This window comes from Colias eurytheme, chromosome 5 (genome assembly GCF_061535395.1).
Source record: "Colias eurytheme isolate Ceu_HAF_F1 chromosome 5, ilColEury1 Martin Lab GWU primary, whole genome shotgun sequence".
NCBI lineage: Eukaryota > Metazoa > Arthropoda > Insecta > Lepidoptera > Pieridae > Colias > Colias eurytheme.
Window position 1 is genome coordinate 3,641,931 of NC_142984.1, and position 27,300 is coordinate 3,669,230.

Consider the following 27,300-nt stretch of genomic DNA (forward strand, 5'->3'; position numbering starts at 1 on the left):
ATAGTTCAAGATTAAAACAAACAAAAGTGAGGTGTTAATAAAAAGCACAATCAACTCAATGATCTTTTATACTAAAGATTCTCCAAATGACACAAGACTGAAATAAATTAACCGTGAAGCTTTTCATAGAGTGAATGGCAGGCACAGAGCATACAAAATGAACGATATTATCGCATCCAGCGGGTCATTAAAATGAAATTTGCGCTCGCTTAGGAATAATCTTTTTACGAATCTGTAGCAGAATATTCTTTATTGTCCGTAACGATTGTACTAGGTGAATAATATAAACTATTGTCACTATTGTATAAGTAGCTGGTATGTATAGTTTGTCCCGTAGTTCGGAGAAAGCATTAGCATTTGTTTCTTAGATTGATTTACGATTGAATAGATTGATCTTTAGGTACCTCCTCGTCACTTTTAGAGATAGAGGGGATCTATTCTTAAAACAGAATTAATAAGATTGAAGTTACGTTAAAAAAGTATCATAAATTTAATCCTTTTAAAAATAATACATTTTATAATACGAGTAAAACCCATGTCATGATAGTGCCGCACAACAATGATTTATTTTCCATTTTCTGATTCATTTACATAAGTAATTACTGCGGTTTTTGCTTCTCATAACATATTACAATTAGGTAAAGAACGGCTTAACAAAAACATTTTTGGTTTACGTTTTTACAACACATATGTAATTCATTAGTATCTGGCAATGTTACAGTTGAAATTAATTTAAAAGTACATATGTTTTACAACCTATAACCATAAAAACATTATAGTCTGTGTTCAAACAATTTTTATTATACGAACTGCTTCATAAACACAAGCTGTCTGAACTAAGCGAGCAATGTAAATGAGCCATTACTGGTCCTTTGATTTACAACAATTAAAGATATGTCTTATCATTTCTGTACATTATATTACAGGGCTATACATCTTCGTCATCGTCGTCCTCTATTTCACCGTTCTTCCCCTTTTTTATTGGCGCACACAAACCGTTTTTACATCTAAGTCCCGGTTCACATGTTCCTTGGAAACCACCACAATGTTCTCCGACAGTCCTTGCACACACTTGGCAGCATCTGTGGGAAATAAGACAATTTGAATTATAATAAATATTTGTGCTTCTCACCTAAAGCCTCAACGCTTTAGGTGAGAAGCTTTAGACAACTTTAGTGGGTGAGTCTCGAATAGGAAATGATAGATAAATATTTAGTAGAGACATTTAGCAGGTCATTATATGTTTTGATTAATAGAGAGTGAGATCTAAGTTACGTAAAAAATGTGAATTGAGTATTTCAATAATATTTTAATGATTTGGAGATCGAATCTGACACCATACTGCCGTGTATGGTAGTACCTACCTGTGTGTTTGTATAAACTATAAACCTGTAAAACAAATGACTTAACGTCTACCGCGCTATTATTAAAAAAGTTAAAACTTTTTTATCTGTAATACAGAAATAGTGACTCGCGTGTAGTTAAACAAAGTTCCATAGTACTTTATTCAACTAAGCCCTGATACAGGGAAGTTTTAATGTAATTGCATTCACAACTCCATTCAAGTTCAAAAACTTTCCGTCGTGACCGCCACTGAGTTGATAACGGGAACTTTACAATCATTTGGAAACAATCTTTGTAATTACCTTCTTTTTGTTTTCTATATCAAGAGAAAGAAAATAAATATTAGAACATACAAGAAAAATGCAGTCAAAGTTATCTCATCTGTTTTGAATTTTAGATGATTAACATCGAGGACAATGTCGTTTTTTCATGATAACATTTTAATGAGCATAAAAATAACCAAGATTACTAAATGTATGCGTACATCGTAGTTCTTAATACTTTTATGGGATTACCTTATAATAATAACTGATCTATGAACCAACCTAACTTTTCAAATAAGGTTAATATAGTTATGGTTACTAACTTTGACTTTTTTAATTGTTTATCTTGTGGCTACTTCAATTAGGCAGTTGTGTTTAATAACCGTTGATTTCAATTAAATTCATTGTATAATATTCTAATACACCCTTTCATCTCTCGAAATAGTAAATAATGCTATTAAATACAATTCGAATAAATTCTATTTAATAATACGTTGGGACACAACCATATCACGTCGAATGAGAGATGCATTAATACAATATTAATAAAAATAATCTTAACTAATAGGTACGTATTTTAAGAACAATTCAGTTAATCTGCCCTTTATGTCATAACGAAATAAGAAGGTAACTATTGTCAGTCTAGAATTGTAAGCCAAGAATAACGAGGTTTCTAAATCCCGTTAAATATTATGAAGATAGATTACCTTATAGTAGACTGAACTGTAGATACAATAAGTGCAGAAGTAAACAAGTTTAACATTGGCTTTGTATGTATAATTAATGTATTATGAATCAATTCACACGCTTCTAAAATTACTGTTGTATCATACTGTTAATGTTTTGCACTGCGGGTGCATTTGATTTCATTCCAAACCTACATCAATAGGTCGGCTTTGAGAACCTAAAGCGTAGCGAGTTAGTAACTTATGTAATTGCGTTAGTCGCTGCCTCTATTCAAGTTCAAGTTAACTTCATCCAGGGCAACCACTATTGAACTAATAACATCATCTAGTCTCTCGTCGTTATAATCTACCAGAACACGTATACGAAAATAGAGATTGTGAGCGAAGCTCGCTCCGTGAACTGGGATGAAAATTACCTCGTTAATGTAGGATAGGAATTGGTATTATATTCTTTACAAGCGGTCAAACTGTTCCGATGAGAGAATAACAAATTACTGAACAGGTTGAACAATAAACCTGTGCATTTATATAGATATAGATGCACATATTCCAATAATGAACGGTGATGATATGAAAGAAAGGTTTTTTCTATTGTTTTAACCCTAGGTAGCTAACGTTACTAGAATACCATGAGATGCTAACCATTCGACTTTTTGACGAACAAATTTAAAATATGTTTTTAATGAAATCGAGATTATTTTTATATTAGAAACTACAGGATATAAATTAAAGATATTTTTAGCAAAATATAATGTTTATTAGAGTTTTAAGTACAAAATAACAAATCTTAATAGCACATAGTTACAAGAGATCAAAAATGAGGTAAATCTTAGATCAACTAAAACAAAAACTATTACATTTTTTTCTTATATTATTTTTATTAAGTATAAAAGTAAAAATATGTATGTTTGTATTATTATATTAAAAAATTATATTTTATTGGCACAATTAGGACAAAATACAACTGAATGCTCGCCGCAAATGGCCACTTTGCAACAGTTGCAAACGTTTTTTGTCATACGTCTTTTTTATAGGAACACAAGCCACAAATCTTTATTTTCCTTGTAGGTACATTTTCGAAGTCTGATTGAGAGTCCGAACCAGATGGAAGTTGACCTTGACTTTGTCCTTCAGCCGGAACCTCTTCATTCACACCCAATACTTCTCTGATTATTTCCTTTACTCTTCGCGGCATTGTTGGTATTTCAAGACGATGTTTTAGCCAAGGCTCCACAAGTTGCTTATGTAAGCGTATCATAAATCTTCTTGTTCGGTTGTTCCGCATTTCTTCTGGAATTTCTCTTTTATTAGCCCTCAAAGTTCCAACTAAAGTTAACTTGTAAGGTTGTTTTCTCTTATATTGGCCTGAGACAAGTGGATAATCGAATCGGAAGCTTACACTCTTCTTGTGACTCACCCGATTGATTAGGCGAAGGTGTGTTTTCATGTTCTTCAGTACGTATTGGTTCATCAGTGTCCGAGACCTCGTCCTGAAAATCACTTTCCACATCATCCATCAACAACTCGTCTCGCTGTTAGACTCTTGCGTTGAAGGAAAATAATCGTCATCATCCAACGCCCGAGCAATTGCCTCATCAGTGATATTCGACCTCCCTGCCATTCTGTACTTTGAACGTAATAACTAAGTAAAAATCAACACTAATAATATTTATAAAAAGTTACATGTAAGCTAACCATTCGTCAAAATGACGAATGAGTAGTGGGTATCTCAAAAACTTAAAAAACTCAAAACTCAAAAACTCAAAAACTTAAACTTACCGCCAAATGGCGACCGCAGTTCGACGCAGCATGGCTCGCACTTAGTTGGTTTCACACTGCACGCGCATAACCGAAACGGTTAAAAAGAGATGGCGATATATTCATTCAGTATTCGTCATTATGACGAACGTTAGCTATCTAGGGTTAAACAGTCGTGTAGAATTTACGTAATATTAAAAAACACTTTATATCTATCGAAAGTAAATAAAAGACACAATGTAAGAAAGCAAATAAATAACATATTTAAAGTATTATTTCGTTCTATAGAGAAGCTGTGTTCAGAAATAGGCAATCTCCTGAACTTATTAGGTTATAAGGCCGCAGATAATCATACAAAACATGTACCTTATTTATTTTATATTTTTTCTTTTATCCTCTGGTCCATGCCTTTGTAAAGTAATATTTATTTAGGTGTTTAGGCAAACAGATACTCTGTTTATTTGTAAGATAATACATTTGTTGCTTTGTAATTATCTATATATGAGATTCACAAACAAAATTCTTTTGAACAAAGTAAAATAACTAAGATTAGAATATTTTAGAGAGATATTTTGATTTCATTTTCATAAATGAAACGAATTTTCATTTTATTAAATCCCGAAAATATTAAGAGATGCATAAAATAATATAGAGAAACATAAAAAAATACATTTAGAGTTACCTTAAAATTATTATTCAAACTCAAACATATATTAATTATTCAATTATCTAGAAAAACTTTCGAATTGTCATAACATATAATATCAATATTTACCTATTAACACCGGTTCAACAAGCAAAAAAACTGACAAAAGAACTGTAGTTATCTTTTAAAATGATGTGAATTTTACATAAACTTGTATTTTGGAAACGCAAGCAACTATATTATATTCATAAATGATATAAATAGGCTCACTGAACTTAGTAATATATATCATACATAATACTACATAGTTACATACTACAATTTAGGTTTAAAATTTAGCACTAAGTACTAGTTTTTCGTGCTATAAGGAAGTTGTTCTAAAATACGTGAATCAATTGTTCACGTTTCAATTTTTATTTCTGATCCTTGTGTCATAGCAACATCAACCATCTTCTTTTGTATGTAAGTCGTTTTATAACTGAAAACTATGTATTGAAAACGCTACAAAACGCTACGCTATATTTATGGTAATTCTAAGTAAATCGCAAACGGAAATTCTAATAATAAAGCGGCTATATTGAATCGTATATGCTTTGTTTTAACAACGTTGAGGATAAATAACACTTTGACTTTGTCGTGTAAAAATAGAACATGTCAAGTACCTTTCCCTAACAATATACAATTTGGGATGGCCGTTAATAATATCGAATACATTTCACGCCTCTCGATTTCGTGACATCAAAGCTTACAGAAATAGAATTTAAAAAGCAACAAAAAATATATAAAATTTAACAACGAGTTTTTCGTAAAACGTGAATCATTATTTTCAGTTAAATTTTAGAATTATCCTGCTCTAGAATTTGATCTATGAAGCGCTTTAGAATTCTTGGAAATTTTCGGCATCGAGTTTTATTTACTAAAAATATATCATTATCTACTAAAAAAGCGATCCAAAATTAGTTTTCAGTGTAAATTGTGAGTTTTTCTAATAATTCGAATTAATGAAAGTTTAGAAGAAATGAAACTTCGGCGAGCAGAACAGAACAGAAAGCTAGAAGCTACTCCCATTGTTTATCAGTGCCCCTTGTCAGAGTTCTTTGCGTACTCATCACAACATCAGTAAAACTTTTTGAACCAAAACCACACCCCGGACACTCCATACAAAATTATCGTTTTGACAGTCACACTGTAGAGACTGCAAATGTGTGTGTTAACGCTTTATGGTTGGCACATTTGTGACTAGCGTAAAAAAAATTCGCGTTTTTCTGATGAAATACATCCGTAAACAGCACAATATCTAACCATTTTCTACGAAAAACGATAATCACAAATCCAAAATAATAAAATTACTTTAAGTCAATTTGATTAATGTTGTCAATCTTCGTTGCGTATCGTCCTAGCAGAAAAATATGGCCCATTTTAATCACGATCGCGCGGGGTGAGGTAAGTTTTATTTTGGCGGGAGGCGGAGAGTGTCCGTTCTGTAGCGTTTAGCTACTTTTATGTATTCTGTGCCATAACACTGTAGTTATAAGGCTCAATCTCACCTGCACGGGTCCCACACGACCATCCCCAAGCCGGGGCACCCACTAGGCCCCAGCACCTCACACTCGCGCGGATTGCACACACAGTTGTACCCCCGCACCGCCCCCACCGCCACCACCAGAGCGACCATCGCCAACCACCTGTTCATACTGTCATCACATTACGCGTCACTTATCGTCCTTATGCTTTTGTGGGAGTCCATCTCAATTAACAAACGATCTGAAACAAATGAAACGCATTTTTACCCGACTACGGCAAAGCAAAAGGAGGGTTATGATTTTGACAGGCTATGTATGTATGTATGTATGTATGTATGTATGTATGTATGTATGTATGTATGTTCATCTGTTCCCTCGTAACTTCTAAACTACTTATCAGAATTCGACAAATGACATATCATTAGAAGCGTCTTAATTGTCCGCTGGTTATTGGCTATATGGGGTTTCATAAAATCTAATGTGGCGCCCTCTAGCGGACAAAACATACAGAGTAAAAAAATAAAGTTAAGATAAATATGCCGTGTTTGGTATCATTTGAAAGCTTTTTAGTTGCACATTTTGAATATATATATATTACTAGCATTTGCTTGTGACTTTACCTGTATTCATGGGCTGATTGCATATAATTCACATCTTTTCGTTCATAGCTTCTTTATTATAGTTCATCAATTTAACTTTTGTCAATATTATGCGCCAAAAATACACTTTAACACCAAAATAGTACAAATAATAAAAAGTAAAACAACTAAAACCCAACTACGACAAAAACGACGCTGAAAAAGTATAAAACAAGATTTTCAGAATTCCACTATGTAGAGATAAATTTTCATGTTTGGAAAGGCGTAGTCACACGTTGTCAAAGTGCTACGGTAGATATATGTAACGTGTGACTACGCCTTTCCAAACATGAAAATTTATCTCTACATAGTGGAATTCTGAAAATCTTGTTTTATACTTTTTCAGCGTCGTTTTTGTCGTAGTTGGGTTTTAGTTGTTTTACTTTTTATTATTAAAATCTCTGTTTTAAACTAAAAACAACATATTTAACGCCTAAGAATTGGCTTGATTTTTTATAATATTGGCAGAAATTGAATGTTTACAATCCCGTAGAACAATTCTTGAAATGATTTAAAATATATGTTTAAAATACGCAGGTTCTTTATAATAGTTACAAAATTTTCAAACTTTTGATAACATTATGAATTGAGATGATAAAATTCTAAGTATTCTAGGAAAGTTTCAAAAATAAAAATTATTGTACATTCAAATAAAGATAATAACACGATAAATATCTCGGTGGAATTCTCTCCAAGGGCAAATACTTATGAAGATTATTTTGAAACTTGCGAATGATTGTTAGTATTATTACGAATCAAAACATTCACTTATAGTTTCAATTTATATAAGTCTAATAAAAATAATATCGAATCTATTCGATCCTTAGACTAAATAAGTAACTATCAAAACTATATTATAATATGAATTACTCATTAATAATTCCCTATGAGATTTTGTACCTACCTTAAACAATACAAATGAATAATAGATGAAACTGATCACTAAATACGATTTAGGTCGCATTTATATTTAGAAGTCAATCAAAAATTTGCTTTGGTTAAGTATTCCATGATTAAGAAGGAATTATTAATCATATTTATACTAGAAATATAAACTAGAATTCATTAAAAATCACAGACATAGAGTATTAAAAATCAAATAGTTATTTACTTGTAATAAAACAATATTGAATCACTCATTTTATTAACTACTTACTCTACCTCCTAAAAAACTTGCGTCTTCACATAATAAAACGTTACAATGTACATCATGTACTCGAGAACTGAACTTGTGTAAAATATGCAAATTAAAAATTCCTAGCTGAAATGTTTTTCTCCTATGTTGTTTATTGTTTGTTGTTACACGCCAACGCTGCCCACTACGGCTGCCACTACGCTACAATAAGCTCAAAGAATTATGAACATTCCTTTTTTCCATACATGTTTCAAGCAAGCTTCAGCGTTGGTCGATTTTTAGACAATTTTTACAACACTCCAGTAGGTGTTCTGTTTCAGAATTTTAATAGTTGGCGTTCGCTTTTAGACATTTTCTTTTTTGGATTTGTATCGTTACATGGCCTCGATTTTTTACAAAGGATAAAAGAATATTCGTAGATAAAGTCACTAAAATAAATACTATTGTATGTGATGGTACTGTTGAACATTTTCATTATGCTAGAAACTTAAGTACGATACAAAATATTTCTTGGAAGAAATCAAACAAATGTTCAACATTAATTCATCTTTTCATTATAATATAAGTATCCCAAAATTGGCTATAAATATATTATAAAGGCGAAAGTTTGTAAGGATGTATGGATGTATGGATGTTTATTACTCTTTTACGTAAGAACTACTGAACCGATTACAATGAAATTTAGCACACATATAGAGGGTAACTTGGATTAACACATAGGATAGGTTTTATCCCGGAAATCCCACGGGAACGGGAACTATGCGGGTTTTCCTTTGAAAACGCGGGCGAAGCCGCGGGCGGAAATCTAGTTGGCTATAAATAAATATCAAGTATTGAAACATAAATATTCCGCTACGACTTAAGATATTAATTATTCACGAATCAATTTTACGTATCTTCCAATACAATTTCGTCGATATTTTTTTCATCTTCTTGAAATGTTTTATGGCTTCTTCTACAAAAATTAACCAGATCGGTTTCAAAAAAGGTTATTAGGGTCGATTGATAATTAATTACCTCACAGAGTCTTTTCAATTGGAATATTTGAAAACACGCTTATTGAACGGTGATACAGCCTCCAAGATTTGCGAATTCAAAAGGATTTTCCCTCGAAGTACGATATTTAAAGACTACAGTTTTGTTTATGGGAAATGAAAAGGTCTTCAATATACAAATTATAATTTGGTAGGTAGGTATGATTTTCAGCATATCCTTAGCAACTAAATAATAACATTACGAGGTACATATTTAAATCCTAATTTTAGTATCAAAATTCAGTATCAAATTTCAAAACGCGAAGTGAACTGTTTAAATTTTAAAATTAAACACTATGTTTTGTTTATCTAATAGTACAAATAGGAATATACCGAAATTTAAACTCAACTAAGCTTGTAAAAATCATATGCAAACGACGTCACGTTAACAGCTAGTAAGTGTTCAGCGTAGGATGAATCAAAATGTCACAGAAATAGGTAAAATACACAATGAAGAAAAAAGCAATTACATATTTGTTTAACGAAATGGTATTTCCTTCCTTCATACATGATCATTTGTGAGATAATGACGTAACAGAATCAAAAGCTGTTAGTGAGATTTCACACGTTTATCCCGTATCTAATAGAATATCCAGATCAAAACCATTATTTCGCAGTTGGCAGATTAATGTCCATGATATCGATCTTTAATACGTATCTGAATCAGGCTTGAATCAGGTCATATCGGTTCCAATAATGACGAAGCTCAATTAACAAATTGGTGAGACGATAAACTATTACGAATTATTCTCTGACTGAGCCGTAATTGGAGGCAGCTTGTATTAAGCAATGGAAAATTATAGGTTCGCTACAGGATTTGGAGATAGCATGTTGCAGTGTCTTACTGCAGAATAAATCCGACTCTGTCTACTAAATAAAATGTAATATTATAGGAACTACTTCTCATGTATAGAAAAAGTACATATCATTTGCTAGAATAGGTATACTTTGGTATACCTATAGTTATAATGCATGGAAACTGATAGATATAGACTACTAGCGGTCCGCCCCGGCTTCGCCCGTGGTACATATTTACGTTTTCTCTACATAAAAACTATCCTCGTACTTCAAGGAATATAATAAAAAAAGAATTATCAAAATCGGTTCAGCCGTTCTCGAGTTATGCGCTTACCAACACATTTTGCGATTCATTTTTATATATAAGATTGATCACTATGTCATAATCCAGAATTAGAAGAAACATTTAACAATATAAGAATATACAAATTTTTATTAAAGTGACTTGTTAATTATCATAGAAGACCTTAATTTTATGAATTCTAATAACCTGCTCTATGTCTTAGAATATTTCCTAAGATTTGAGATATCCAACAGCCAAAATAGTTGTAAATCGTAACACTCCACTAAATTGTTGAAAGCATTAAGAACAATTGAACCCTCAGAATATTGGTGAATAGTGTAGCTAATAGTTCTCGGTAATAGACTTTAAATGTTCTATCGAGTCTTCAGTTAAACTGAAGGTAAGAGGATTACTTACAAGTTTATTTCAATTTGACAAGAGCTGTGTTGAAGACCAAATTGTTAGTAAAGATAATTATACTGTACAATATAATGTTGGTAAATATAATGGTACATATAAGTAATGTATATTATGTCGATTGAACGGCGCTTCTGAATGATATCGTATAATAAATAAAGTTGTATAAAAAATCTTTATTATTTTATATATCGACTAGATTTCCGCCCGCGGCTTCGCCCGCGTTTTCAAAGGAAAACCCGCATAGTTCCCGTTCCCGTGGGATTTCCGGGATAAAACCTATTCTATGTGTTAATCCAAGTTACCCTCTATATGTGTGCTAAATTTCATTGTAATCGGTTCAGTAGTTTTTACGTGAAAGAGTAACAAACATCCATACATCCATACATCCATACAAACTTTCGCCTTTATAATAGTATTAAGATTAAGATTAAGATGTGCTTATGATAAACCGCAACGAAATAATATTGCTCCATATTATAAAACAACAAAAACAAGATATAATAAACAACGTAGCCGAATCCGCGGATGGAAAGCTATTATGTAAAAAATATTTAATAGATAATAACATTTACATATGTAGGTATATGTAATCATATTTTATAACTATACAATTATACATTGCATCTTTATGTAGGTCCCAAAACTGACTAAACAGTCCACCGCTTCAGTTAATACGTAAGTTCTTCAAAATTACGAAGATACCCAAGTTCTAATCGCTTTAAAAATTATCAAGATGGAGACAGGATCCTTTTGAAGCACATTAATTATTTTAATGGAGTTTAAAAGCTATTTATTCCCAAATTTTTGTTCAAAATATACCTACTTATTAATATCCTATCGATAGATTTGTAGCTACATATTTTTTTAATTATCATAGAAACATAAGGATATAATTCTGAAAGAATAGTAAGACTACAATAAATTTATTATATGAAGACAATAAGAATATCTTTCCATCCGATCAAAATCAACAAATCACGGAAAAACATAAGTGATGTAACTAAGGCACGAAGCTACCCTTAGCGCCGGGAAGAGCACGTAAGAACTGAATCTATTGAGATTTGAGTTCTCATATCTAGTTTTTGGGTCAAATCATGTTATCTTCTTATCTATAAAATTCTCGTGTCACAATATTAGTCTGCATACTCCTCCGAAACGGGTGGACCGATTCTCATGAAATTTTCTGTGCATATCGGGTAAGTCTGAGAATCGGCCAACATCTATTTTTCATATGTACCACGGGCGAAGCCGGGGCGGACCGCTAGTTTTTCTATAAAAGAAGACGATTATTGAATAATGTAAGTATTTTTTTGTTTGCAGGACACTGAATTGTATCATTATAAGTACTTTATATGGTGATTAATTATAAGAGATTACCTACAAAGAATGGGAAGGCCATAAACAAAAAAGAAGAAGAAGAAGAACCTACAAAGAAATAAAATGCCTACAAAAAGAATTTTCTAACTACACCTCCCTATACATTGAATTGAAAATACAAAGAAAGAAAGGGTCGAAAATATTCCTTTGAACAGCAAAAAATTCAATCTACTTATGAAAATACCAATTTAGAAATAGTGATGAAAGAACTCATAGATTTTGCAACATCGTAAAACACAGCTTTCCTTTATTCAAGCTCAACAAAGGATTAATCTTCTGTTTCTTGATTGGGTTCAATAAGATCTAATAACGGGGTATATAAGGAGGCAGGAGACAATTCGATCTTACCGATTCTTAATGTAATTACTTTAGCAAGAATATTTTTATTACATCCATTTGATTACGAGTACTAAATCGATGGAGGAGATAAAAATTATACCTACCTATAACAAACATCTACACATAAAGTGGATTTATATCCTATAATTCTTAATCTTTATAAATCAACGTTTAAACTAATCATTTTTTGTTGGTTCTTTTCGTATATTTCTGTTTTAAAAGAGAACATTACTTTACTTCCTAAATTTGTATGATAAATTCACTCATTCCTCTATTCCAACGAGAAATTCCCTTGGAACTTGACAATCTGTTTATTTTAGGTATGCTAATGGACGAAAACTGTTTTGTCAATCGTTCCACTTAATAAATATGGCTTAATTTGCTTTATATGCGAGATTTCTCTTGAAATAAATACCGACATAGATTTTATAAAACGGAATTTTACCCACCAAACATTAAACTATTTTTTGTTAGTAGGGAAATAATACATTTCAAAGAAGAGAAAAAAATCTATCACGAGACGGAATTAACCAAATTTCAAGGAAAATAATAGTTTTTGGTAATACTTTATATTAGTTGAATACTGATACGTCATATTAGTTTGGGTATAAGCATTTACATATCATTGCCTTTCCCAATCTCACTACGCCTTATAAAGCTATACCCAAAGATATCGGATATCAGTCACGTAGCATCAAAGCAAACACTCCAAGTTGTTCACTGAACTTATATATCATTATTTACAATGAACCGAGTCTCTAATCCGCATAATGGTCTCAGCAAATTGCTGATAGAGGAACTTGTTCTATAACAAATAGGCACAATTTGTTAGTTCGAACGTTGGACGCGTAAATTGGCCGCTCTGACCTATTTTATGGAATAATATTAATGAGCCTTATCTTTTGATCTTGTTCGTCTTTTTTTGGATAACGTAATTATTGAGTTTAAGACTGTTTAATTTTAAAATTAAAAGTAATAAAATTATCGTGAGTAAAAATTATTTAACTTAAAACATAAAATTTAATAACATACTTAGTTCTAGAAAAGTAACATTTTTATGTTTTCATCTACCAGTAGAAAGGCGGAATAATGAATACTTATATAAATTACTGTAATATAAAATAATAGTAAAGTTAGATTAACACGAAACAAAAGTTTACAAAACCAAAAAATAAAAGAGAAATGGAGTTATAATTATTTATTAACAGTATTCGTAGTTTATTTGAATATAATATAATAACTTACATTTCACAATTAAAATGCCTTTGGGCAGTACAACTAACATCAACATGCTTTGGAAACAAAAGCGCATGTTGTAAATTATATATGCTCATATAAATTAATCTAATAAATGGCATCTGTTACTGACTTTAGTAGCTTCCTTTGAAAATTTGTATTGAAATACAAACGCTTTATGTATTTGTTCGCGAAGTAATTAAACATTGTTTCCGTTAATAATTAGGCCAAAACGAAACAAAGTTGGTAATTAATTCAAAGTTACTTTAACCTTATTATTAAATGGAATACCTAGGAAATTGAAGCAATTATGCTTTAACACAAGCTTAAGTTTGTCTTTCCAACCTCTAGCTTAATATTAAAGGGATGTTGGTCTTTTGAAATCAATTTCACGTGAAGTCGTGTAAGTGTTAATTATAATTTATATCAGACAGTTTAATAATTATGGGTTTATATGATATGAAGTGTAAATATTGTTAAAAACCTGTAACTGAAACATTTATAAAACTTTAACTAAATAAATAAAACTGTAACAAGTGAATAGTGTGCTCTTTAAAAAATATTAACTATAGACTTAAATTAGCCAATAAAAAAGAAATAGACGATTGGTTTATACACTTGATAAATAAATACCCGATACCTGCCTTTTTATCGTTCTAATTTCAACGCCTACTTACAAAAGCTGTAGAAGAACTATACAATTTAGTTCTTATTTATAGGATTGAAATCTTTTAGTAAACAGAATTGTTTACCAACAACCTTCTGTAAATCTAATATTTTTTTTAAACAATATTGCAATAACAATATTTAAGGACATTTAGAAACAGCTTATATACATATTCGTATTTATAAGAATTTTAAGGACTATCAATTAGTTTACACGTGGTACGTGGTACATGTTTACGTTTTCTCTCCATAAGAACCATCCTTGTACTTTAAGCAATATTATAAAAAAAAAGAATTAACGAAATCGGTTCAGCCGTTCTCGGGTTATGCGCTTACCAACACATTTTGGGATTCATTTTTTATATTTAAAATGTCATAATGAAAATAATTCAGTAACCAAAGTGCAGTGACCCACAGTTTCTGTTAAAACAATTAGCATATTAATAACATTCTTACTTTCGTTTGAACAACTTATAATTATATTACAAGGCTCAAACGTAATATAATACTAGTGTACGTAAAAGAAATACAGGTTTTCGTGTCAGAAGTACCTATACACTTATTTTTAGTAATTTGAAACTTTGATGATGTGATTTTAATCCGATTTTAACGGGGAATCTGAAGAGTAGAAATTAATAAAATAGTGTCAGTTTATTTAAATCTTTCGATTATAACTTTAATAAAATGAAAGTATTTAATATTTTAACGATAATTGCATAACTAATATTTGTATAGTTAGTTACTTAAAAATTTATCGATAACTCTATACAAAAAATTAAGCAAAAAATCAACTTAATTTATTTATACTTATGTTTATGTATCGACTTACACCGGAATAGTCCAGCTCTCCAAAATTTATGATCAATGGACGACGAGTTATTTGTAAATTAATGTATTGTAATGTATATTAACAGCATAATAAATAGTAAATTAATGTATTGTAATGTATATTAACAGCATAATAAATAGTAAATTAATGTATTGTAATGTATATTAACAGCATAATAAATAGTAAATTAATGTATTGTAATGTATATTAACAGCATTATTATTTTGAAATCAAAACGAAAACAAGCAATTATTACGTACTCTTCTAACTTCCAGGTTCTTTCGTGTATGACTTAAGCTATCACTGAACTCTCACCTTTATTCATAAAGTAATAAGACTCAATATTTTTAATCCTTACTCCCGCTTGTTTCGGTACAAGCTAATTTTCCAAATCAATTTCCCACTTCGTCTCACCATCGGATTAATGGATTTAGGTGAAAACCCATTTAATTAATTTGTTATTTAATTTTATGACCGGCATTAGGATATTTTAATTAAGAGTTTTAATTGTAACTTTAATCGAAGTTTTAGTTATTGAACCTTAACTAAGCTGTGATAGCAATAATAGTTGAAGTAGATACCAAAACCTTGTATGGGTATTGGGTATGTATTACACGTATATAGTATATGAATAAAGGTCCATTAACTGTTGTTATTAAATTTAACTTTCTCCTCATATACCAAATAGTATCATCATCATCATCCACAGCCCATATAATAATTATGTTCCCACTGCTGGGACACGGGCCTAGTATACACAGTATCAATTTTAACCACATCATTCAATAAAACGAGTTTAAAATAAACAATTTGTAAGAAAAAGTGTGCTCTTGTTGTACTGGTCAAAATATTTTAGGATGACAATGATTTAATTGAAAAAAGTATTGATTATCTCAGTATAAGCTTTCCTAACAAATTAAATGTAAAAAAACTGTGTAACTACAACTATTAGTAATTTAAGTCATAAACAAAAAATATAACAAAACACTATTGAAAACGAATTAATTGAAACCAAACAGTTTTAGTCCTACTATATACAAACTGATTTATAAAAGAACATAGAGTAACATAAATTGTAGACGCGATATTGGCACTGGAATAGCCTATTTGACATTCGCAATGCAGATATCCAATTCGTATAAAATAAATAACATTCTATTAACAATTACTCTGATTGATTAAACGGAAAAACAAATTTTTAAATAAACATATACTTACAGTACAAATAAAATAATATTTTTACAAAAAATAATTGAGGTTTATAAAAATAAAAAACAATAGACATTAAGCGTGCCAAATCGACCTTGATAAATACATATATACATATTTCAATCAAAATATATTTGACCAACAAATCCACGATAAACATTCACATTTAGATTCGAGAGATGTTAAATCGATGAACCAATTTGGTCATCTAGATTCAGAATAGGTAACCTGAAAATAACTAACTTGGACCTGTCACATGTATGCGTCTATTTCTAATTATTATCCCATTTGAATCACGGAAATAAAGCCAAACGTTTCATTAAAGTTAATTTATTGTGTTTTTCTAAAGTGTCGTATGTGGTGTCTGTCGTATTTATTTTAACATTATCGATATTTAGGATATCGTATCTTAAAAAATAAACAAATTGCAGACTTATTTTATTTAAATGTGATTTATAGATAGAATAATATATATTTTAACCGTATTGTAATAATTTTTCACTTATTGTGTCCATCGTTTTACTTTATGAAATTGAATACTAAAATTCAACGATTTTAAGATGTTCTGTTTACATTCAGTGCTATCATTTCTATATATTATAAGAATCATCCTTAAATCCATACTAATATTATAAATGCGAAAGTAACTCTGTCTGTCTGTCTGTTACTCAATCACGCCTAAACTACTGAACCAATTTTCATGAAATTTGGTATGGAGATATTTTGATACCCGAGAAAGGACATAGGCTACTTTTTATCCCGGGAAAATGACGCAATCCCGGAAATCCCACGGGAACGGGAACTATGCTACCTAACTACGGGAATGAAAATGAAACCATAATTACTACAGCAAAACAATACAAACACAGTATGGCAATATAATCTGACACAAAGTCGCAGAACCTTTTTTCAGTAGGGTCCTGAATAGTTTCCGCTATATTATTTATCAGATTCTGTATATTTTATCCAATTATTCCGCAATTCTCTTCCTACTTTCCAGCAATCACATCCAGTGTATAATCAAAATTAAACTTGGATGAGAAACCCAAATTCAAAGGACTAAAGTGTTTGCCTTTTTTGCTTCGACAAATCCTGCTTAAATATTTCTTATTAGGGTATATAATAAATACAAAATCCTTTTATTGACATTACGTAGTTTATGTGCAATTTCCGTTCTATATAAATTATAAACATAATATTGCAGAGAAGTAAAATGTATTCGTGAATAACTTTTATATCGAGAAAAGTTCGGACCCGTACTGTATATAATATAATTATTAAAGGATCTGGGTCGAGGACAAGAAAGTAGCCGGTTGGCAAACGTTAAAACGTTAATGTTCGCGTTTGTTGTAAAGGTCACAAAGGGGCGGTTAATAATAAATCAGCTTAATCGTGGGTGGGTATGCACTGCAGTGGACTTAAGGGTTCCTCGTGCCAACTTTTTACCGTGTTACATTAAGGGTCTTAGGTGTAAACAAAATACTGTTTAATAAATAACATCACAATAAGAGAAGAGCCAATGGATGTTGTATAAATGGGAAAAATGTTAAGCTATTGCATAGCTTCTATCGCGGGCCTTGAGCGCGGGGACCGAATTGAGAAATTCCGTAACGAAAAAACCTCACGCTCCCCACTCCGACGGACACGGAGGTGTGGCTTGAAGGCATGCTATGCAATAGCTTTACCGCGGCAGTCCCCGAGTGCTACACGTCTTTTTTTTTAATATTCTTGTATAAGCATAAAAGATAATATTATGTCATTCCAAGTACAAATGCACTACAATATCCTACATCAATGTAAAGAAAAAAATTTCGTATCCGCGACCGATAGCTACGCGCGCGCGTTTACTGGCATGTCGCACGCTGACCGTCAGAGCTTGTCAGCTCTGACGGTTCTCTGACGTTCCTGTTGTCACAGGAACGTATAGAACTCTATGAATCGTTTAGAATAACACGTAGATATCAGCGCGTGTGCTTCATACAAGTTTTCAGCACTTACGGTCAGCAGGCGGGTAGCGTGACAAAAATCAGCCGTAGAGCATGAATAATGTTCGAATTCGTAGCGTAAACGTAGCAGCGTAGCCAAGCTACGTTTACGGAGTAAGATAGTGTTCGAGAATTATCTCTTCAGAAGAAGATTATTGATTTAATATATATAAAAATGAATCGCAAAATGTGTTGGTAAGCGCATAACTCGAGAACGGCTGAACCGATTTCGATAATTCTTTTTTTATTATATTCCTTGAAGTACGAGGATGGTTCTTATGTAGAGAAAACGTAAACATGTACCACGGGCGAAGCCGGGGCGGACCGCTAGTTTTATATACAAACGTTTAGTTATTCGAATATATTTTTTGAATCTTACGAAGTGAAGTGGTTTCGAACTTAAGAGCGATAACAGTGATGTTGTCTTGAGTGTTCTTCAGATTTCCAATCCTCATTATGGATTGGCGTAGCAAAAGCGAGACGTTCAGTTTTAGGTTAACGTTTTAGTTAACTTGGAGGTTAAATCAGAATATAATTTTCGGAGATGTAATAGACATTTTACAAGTATTTTGGAAAACGAAATAGTGATTATGATAACTTATTTATGGTAAGTAGTCGAATATTTTATGACTTATAATTTCTGTATCTTATTGAAAAAGCTTATTTTACTTATTATAATCTAGAATAAAGACCTTAACACTAATGGATACGTTTTGTGTTTTAACCTTTTAAACTTTTTGTGTATGTTGCATTAAAATTATTAGCATCTAATTTTACTATCGATAAAGGTCAATACAAATTGTAATTAGTTAATCACTATCCAATAACAGCCTACAAATAGAACGATAATTTAAATGCAATATTCTCTTACACATTATATTATAAAGTGTCGAACTTTGCAACGAAGCGTCCATGTTTCATATATTTAATGCTGACTGTTAATAATTTACGGCAAAATAATAACCTCGTTTAAAATATTAACTTGACGTTGAACATTGAAATGTTATTAAAATAAATTGACTGTCACATTAATTTATCACTTAATAAATCACACATAGGTAAAGTAGCAATGGCGGCGGCAAATAATTTAATGTGTCATTAAAAATACATTTTATATTTTCAACTACTAATTGAATTGAAATGGGAAAACATGTATATTTTATGAGTGTTTTAATTTGTCATGAAGTCACTTTTAGCTGGTCTTTTTAGATGTAATATTATGAATAAATGATAGGAAGGTACTGTCGATAACTATACATGGTTGCGAGTAGGTATACTTTCTGGATCTTATCTCCCAAAGACCTTATATATCAATTTATAACTGAGTTTCAAATATGATATGTTGTGACAAAATATTAAGAGGCTCTATCTACACGGCTATCTCACTTTATGTAGGTGTTTATAAGAATCATAATAATATAAGTATTTGAAGGATTGGATCTATGAAGTAATGTAAAAATTAAGATAAATATTTGCAAAATAATACTAAATAAAGGACTTAAAACTGTGTTAAAACGTTTCTACATACGCACAAACAATATAAAACCGAAACCTTCATATAATTAAACACGGCTCAAATTTTAACTACCCAGTTAAAATGTAAAAGTAATTTGCATGTAAACAGAGTGCTCTAAAAATTCGGTGTATCAAAAAAAGTAGGATCCTAACCGTCCGCCCTGCCGCGATGAATATTTCACTTGGCCAAAATACGTAATTCGGAGACCGGCATGTGTTATACCAACCTGTGTGTTAATATTAAAATATGCAAATCACAGCATTACCATGTTCAACCTTCTTCCATAGCCCGACATGTAAATGCACTCAATATTAAAACGTCGGCGAAATTTGTATGAGTGAAATGTACATCGGAATAAGTGATCGATGTTGCCAACATCCAGCTGTATCGCTAACGTTAAAAGCGAAAATTCAGTCTTTGTAAAAGAGAAATTCCTTTCTTTGTAGCATGCTCTCAATAGGTAAAGTACCTCGGGGGAATTTCAGCGTTCAGAAGTACGTACTAGTGGTGGACTAATACCCATTTGTAGAGATGTAGTCCGCTCTAAGCGTCACGATTGTTGTCTGTTTCAATCATTGATTTTCGCCATTTGTATTTATATACAGAATATTTAATGGTACTGAATATTTAACACATTGACGACAAACACTTGACCGAATTCTGACCACGACAGAGATACAATAAATTCAAACACAAGGTATTTAGTATAAGTACTTACACATCTATTTTGTAAAGGAATGGAAATTATTTTTAATATGATGCCTATACATATAACAATGAAATTTAATTACTGCTGAAGATCTTGATATACGTAGTTACAAATATAATTTTCGAATTGTACCGAGTCCTTATTTCCCCTAACAAAGGTTCTTAGAAACTGGGTGTGACATTCAAGTAAGACACGTTAATTTAAATTAATATGTAGTTTTGTGAACAGAATTTACAATAACTCAGTGTAAGTAACTAGGGTAACAGCTCCTAATGTACATGTTGAATGTATAGATTGTACATAGCATTTAGCTCTTATATACTTAGGTACTGTATAGTGTATATTATATACTATCTTTATTAGTTTATCAATAATATCTCATTCTATGCATGATGAGACTGACTCGTCTTAAATTTGATAAGTGAAACCTGAAATTACTTTTGAGTGTATTTAAGTCGTCGAGATCAAAACTACTAGATATTTGTTACAATAATATTCTTATTTTATAAGAATAGACTAGCTAATTATATTATTAGCGCATAACACAGTAGTAAGTATATTATTGCTGAGAAACTTAATTATTTTTCTAAAATTTTACTCCCTATCTAAAATCGGTGTATGCGTTTCTTAGGTTTGTTTATGAGTTGTGGTGAATAGATCCATATACATATATTGTATTTGAAATTGAACAAATTTATTTTGTTAAAATTTTATATTAAATAAATTTGTCTATGAAGAATTTATGACTTTGAAGTAGTGTAAACTGAATTGTGTGTGATAAGTGTGTGATATAATCGTTCGTGTAAATCGTAGTGCGTTCGCGTAATTGTGAAAAGTGAATTGTGTGTACATTTAAATAATTAAACTAATCAACTTTCTTTTTTAATATTTGCACACCCAATCAATGGGTAGAATGTATTAGCCACAAAATATTGTAATCAAAACATCTAAAATTTGTAACTACATTCTTGCAAATAAATGTAATTTGAATTTGAATTTGAATTTGTCTATGTATCGTTCCCTAGAACTGTACACATTTCAAATAAACATTATATCGATGTTTATATGTATAGCTGTACAAGTTGTTATTTTGACATCACAAACAAATACTATCATGCTATTTATTTGTATAGTTTGAAACACAAACATTACCCACGAGTTTATAATAATATGTCAAAATTTATACAATTGTAGTGTACATATAATAATAAAATTATAGTATAACTTTATCTATCTAAACATTTCATGTTCGGTCAAATGCGAACTGATACGGATTGTCAAAACAACACTAAAACAATGATATCACGATATCAGTAAACAAACCAAATGCATATTGTTAGTGACAATTAATTATACTTATTTGTGTATAGATTTTGTACTGGAAGGTCTGCGCAATATCTTCAAAAAATGGAATGGATTGGCGGTGAAATATAATCAAAAACTTGTCTTGTCTACGATTAATTTTTTTCCTTTTTGGTAGTTGGAATTATTAAATTTATTTATGTTATTTTCATTCATCAGGTAATTATCTTATTTATAGAGGGACAAGCATGCTTTTACTATAAGATTTGTAATTAAATTCCCCTATAATAATATAAAACAGCCGTAAATATAATTTTATTAGATATTAGATACAAAAAAGGTGCTTATTTTTTCCGCCAAATTCTAAAAACTCGATAAATTCGATTAAAAGTAAATGAAATTATTTCTATCGCACAATTTTAAACAATTACTTAATATATCCACAATCTGCATAAACTCTCTAGTCTCGGAAAATATTGTTTATTTGCCAAATCAAAACAGACTGAACATTAAAAACGTTAACAATGCTTGTCTAACATCCAAAAACGCTTCACGTTACACGAAATTGTTTCCCAAAGTGTCCACAGCAACCTTTTGCTCAATTAACAGATACAGAGCAAACGTACCGTAATATGTCAGACTGGGAAACTATTAAGCCTGACCACGAAACTTTGGTTCGCCAAAGTTTATCCCGGGCCTCTTTAGACCGTGTGTTCTGTTATTATTCCCTTTATGTAGCTAAAGATATTTATGGTATAATTTAATTAATGATGATTCAATTTTAGTAATTGACCTCATGAAGTTGTAGAAAGATAAAATGATGTTTCGATAAGATTAAAGTGAAGCTTTTAATAAGCTTACACTGGTACGTCGGAAAAATATATTTAAAGCAGAGTTTAAATGCTTTATTTATTTTAAAATACTAATATAATTTTTAATAATAGGACTAGACTTTTACATTAATCAAAGCCTGTTTTCTGTCCTCAGTGTTAAAAAATGTGATAGAGCTGAAAATAGAAAAGTTAAAAAAATATTTTCTTGTTTGTTTTACAAAACATTCTAACAGAATCAATTAAAATCAATATACTTATTATTGTTATTTTAAAGAACCACAGGAATAACTATTTGAGAAATTAATTTACATATTATAAAATAAACAATTCTCATTCTGAATTTCTAAAATAAGAGAACTATATATAGTAGTAGAGGAAATATATTTCTATTTCAAAGTTTTAATAATTTTAAAAGATTTAAATTAACCTTTCTTCCGCGAATCTTTGCAAAAAAACTGTCTCAATAATACGAAGTTACATCGACCACAAACCGACCTTAGAGTTCACTCAAGGGTCGGTACCTCAGCTGTTTAATCTTACACAATTTACTGACTCCCTTTATCTCAGTAATGTCCAGCTGACAAACTAAAATATTTTGTAGTAGAAAATATTCGGTGTACATTTTGTGAACATGCTGTAGATGTACCAAAATGTTTTAAAGTACGGTCCGTAATTACGTAAATATTTAAATTGCTGTCGGCACCTAGGCTTTTTATGTTCATTTGTATGAAATATATGATTATTTGCTGACATTAATTACCTATGTTTTAATTATATAAAAAATAATTCTAGTTTTTAACTTAATTTACAGCCTAGAATTATTTTTTAATGCGTTAAAACATTACCTACATATTAAGTAATAAATTCTTCATCATTTATATTATTCAATCATACGAATTTGTTTGTAAGAGATCTGTATGTGTAAATATGCAAAAATAATAACATTTTATGTACCACTCGCCGTAAATCCAATATTCACTTAAAATTCATACAAAACACATACAGAAGAAAAGATAAAAGAGAATGATATTATACTGTATTCCAAACAACCCTTTAAATTCCTTTCCAACCTTTTCAAATCCACAAACCTTTTGCAAAACATCCTTTATATTTATTGTGTAAATATTTCAAGAACACCCTTTGTAAATATTGTTTTATTTATATCTCAGTATTAATGTATTACGGGCTGAATTGGATATCCATAAAGCATACAGGGGAGCCACTGTATCACCGTAACAGGGCTTCGTTGCAATATTTACGACGTCGAAACCCAGGCCAAGTAAATAGTAAACGTGAATCCGTATAAAATATAACTCCTTACGGATTTATATGGAGCTGTAATTCAATTCCTGCAAACACGTTGAATATTCACGCACAATAAAAATTGCAATAGTTTTAGAACTTGCGTGTTAGTTTTTGTAATAAAGACTTAATTTAGAAAATAATTAAATAATAATTGAAGACGGGATTTGTTTGTAATTTTTAAACTATGTTAAAATTTACCTTTTCCAATTCACTACATGAGTTCGAGTTCACAAAACTAACACAACGTTATATAATGTTCGCGTACGATCACAAGAGCGGAGGAGCACAGACACGACCGTCCCCAACGACTGCTGGAGGGATACTGTTTCACGTCACGTCAACTCTGGAGCTTAGGACTCAAGAAGAATAGTGTGAAATGCGCAAGTCACGCTTCAACTTACCTACTCCTGAAATTCAAATTGTCATTTATTCGACTTATTATGCAGTGTACACGCAACTCGGAATAAATTTTCGTTCGAGTATAAAATTTACGGTTTGCAAACAACGGACAATAATGTTTATGTATTTTAGATGATTTATTGGCTTACCTTCGATTCGAAGGGTACACTTTTGAGATAAAGGACGTGTTGTAGTTTGGGGAATAAATAAATGTAATTTTAAATACATTTATTTTCGTAGATAGATTTGACGTTTATTAAAAAAATATTTCTAATATTTTTTAGTTTTTATTTTTATTTTAGAAATAAACATAACGTTATCACATCATCACGCACACGAAAAATAAGGCTCAAAAGCTCACAAAATGAAACAGATTAATAAACCTATGAAGGACAGAATTGTTCCGTAGCACTTCGTAGCACATTCAATTGTAAGGAAATGATCGTATTAGAAATATTTTCGTTTTTAAAGAATATTTCATTTTCTTATATTATAAAGATTTAAGATACGACTGTACTTAGTAATAATAATATATCTTCCAGTTAATCTTATTTCTTGTGTCGTGTATATCATTGCTACGTTCGTAGCGTTTCCATTATTTAATAAGACAGCAACAGTAATGCAAAGGAAAATAAAATTACAACAATTTGTTTAGTTTGCACAAAAGTACTCGCTTTGAAGTCAACTCTTGTGTACAAAATAGTTAAATAAAATTATAGTCTTGAATCCATACTAATATTATAAATGCGAAAGTAACTCTGTCTGTCTGTCTGTTACTCAATCACGCCTTAACTACTGAACCAATTTGCATGAAATTTGGTATAGAGATATTTTGATACACGAGAAAGGACATAGGATAGGTTTTTTCCCGGAAATCTTACGGGAACGGGTTTTTCTTTGAAAACGCGGGCGAAGCCGCGGGCGGAAAGCTAGTATAAAATATGCGAGAAATATAATCTTGTGAGCATACGTATTTTAATTTAGTTCCTTTAAATTTTTATTCCTTCTTGATAATATATAGTAAATTTACATAGAAATATACTATTTATTTGGAAAAGGTCGTTTGTTATGTATTAGGGCGGCCTATTTTCGCGATATATTTCAAGATGGAAACTGACAGCTTTGGGTACTATTGTCTCCGGGTGACTACCGATATTTTGTATTGTCTGTATTTAGTACGACCGCTCGGTGGCCGAAATTCGATATCATTAGTGACTGTCTTTAAAAACTATGAAACAAACTTTCGACAAATACGCATTATAATATTACGACAATAACTTAATATTATTGCGCTACATAGAGCAAAAACTCTTAAAACCAACTATCCGTATTAAAGTTACCAAAATATTACACTATTTTTGTATATGTTTTTATATTTAGCACATTATTTGCTTGGCCGGTTTGATTCAGATTAACTTACGTTACCTACACCGTAGAGATGTATGAACATTAACGTAATAGATTTGAAAACAATAGCACATATATTTAAACTAAATAAAATATAAAATTCCTTTCAATTTTCCTACTTTTCTAATACTACGATACTATTTATCAAGATCCAAAATTCCTAAATCGATAAGGAGAGCTAGTAAAACTAGTAATAACTTATTTCTACATAAAAAGCTTTATCTTGTACTGTTATTAGTTGCATGCGTGATGATTACGAAGACTTAAAACGTTTTTGTTTGACAAGGCGTTATCAAGAAATCGACCCATTATAATCAAGGTTGAACATCGAACGTAATGACAACCTAATGGCGGCCATTTTAAATAACTATCTTCGTGGAAATTACATAAAAAAGTTACTTTACTAAAATTACACTGGCCTAAGGTATGTGTGAAGTCCCGTGTAGTGGGGTAAAGGGCATTATTCATACATTTGTTTTGGTTAGGGAGCCAGGTGCAAATTTGGTTAACTATTTCCTCTCAAGAGATAATTCGTCAGACGCATGAGAGTATAGTATTATAAAGCCTCGTGAACGTCAGCTGGCGCTCGGTTGGGGGGGTGAGCGGTTGTAGCCTCCCACGCACATAGGAAAAAAAATACATTCATTCATTCATTTCCTCTCAGCTAAAAATTTGTCAAATTGTAGCTAACCCAATATCTCAACGAAAAAAAATAGTTAGCTGGTTACAACATGGTGTATTATACGTCAGCCGATGTCTCGAACATGAAAGTTAAATTTAAAGAAAATTTTATTTTCCGTTATTTCCTCTCAAACAAAAATTTACCTGATGATAGCTTATATGTAACTGTGGATAAATATATATGTCAGCTGGCTGTATCTTGGTGGAAAAACCGTCAGCTGATACGGGAGGCTACAACCGCTCTTCCCCCCAACCGAGCTCCAGCTGACGTTCACGAGGCTTCATAATACTATACTTTGATGCATTTTACTAATTACCGCTTGAGAGGAACTTGGTCATAAAATCTGCTGCTGGCTCCCGGACCATTTCACTGATTGATTTTCTTTAGGGACAAGTAGGGAGCCTTTTGTTCCCTGCCAAAACGAGACATTTTTTTTCTTCGTGTGCACCGGGAATCACACAGGACCCCTCGGTTCTACACTCACGCGTCAACCACTGTATCAAGGAGGCGGATATCTTATCTTAATACATATAAATCTCGTGTCACAATGTTTGTCCTCAATGGACTCCTAAACCACTTAACCGATTATAATAAAATTCGCACACCATGTGCAGTTCGATCCAACTTGAGAGATAGGATAGTTTAAACATGTAGGTACCACGGGCGAAACCGGGGCGGACCGCTAGTTATAATATATAAATTGATTATATAGCTTGATAAAATTTCTAGAATAATGTTATGTATTAAAAGTTCCTGAAGATTTTTTTTGTTTATGTTGATTTTTATTAATACGTACGTAGCCATGTATGGTACAAGTCATAATCTCTCTAGTCTCTACTACTTGATACTAAAATTCAGCCATTCACGACTACGTGAGACTATGTATATATAAAGTGAATTTACCTTATAACCTGTTCACAAATAATATGTAAAATATAAACTTTTGTACTTAGATGAAAGCAGGAAATAATAACTTTG

The 27,300-nt window shown here is 31.2% G+C and overlaps 1 protein-coding gene across 1 annotated transcript; it reads right to left on the minus strand.

Annotated features, from left to right (window-relative positions):
- Window positions 1–24,157, minus strand: cmpy (crimpy). Its single transcript, XM_090101844.1, has 3 exons — window positions 24,033–24,157; window positions 6,245–6,461; window positions 1–1,082 (listed from the first exon to the last, which is right to left on the minus strand). Exons 2-3 carry the CDS (start codon window positions 6,388–6,390, stop codon window positions 929–931), a joined length of 300 nt encoding a protein of 99 aa, XP_089957970.1. The 5' UTR covers window positions 6,391–6,461; window positions 24,033–24,157; the 3' UTR covers window positions 1–928.
- Between the last annotated feature and the right edge of the window lie 3,143 nt (window positions 24,158–27,300).

Coding starts and splice junctions, on each gene's coding strand:
- cmpy (XM_090101844.1), bottom strand. CDS start 6,390: ATGAACAGGTGGTTGGCGATGGTCGCTCTGGTGGTGGCGGTGGGGGCG. Junction 1,083..6,244: donor GTCGTGTGGGACCCGTGCAG/GTGAGATTGAGC, acceptor TATTTCCCACAG/ATGCTGCCAAGTGTGTGCAA.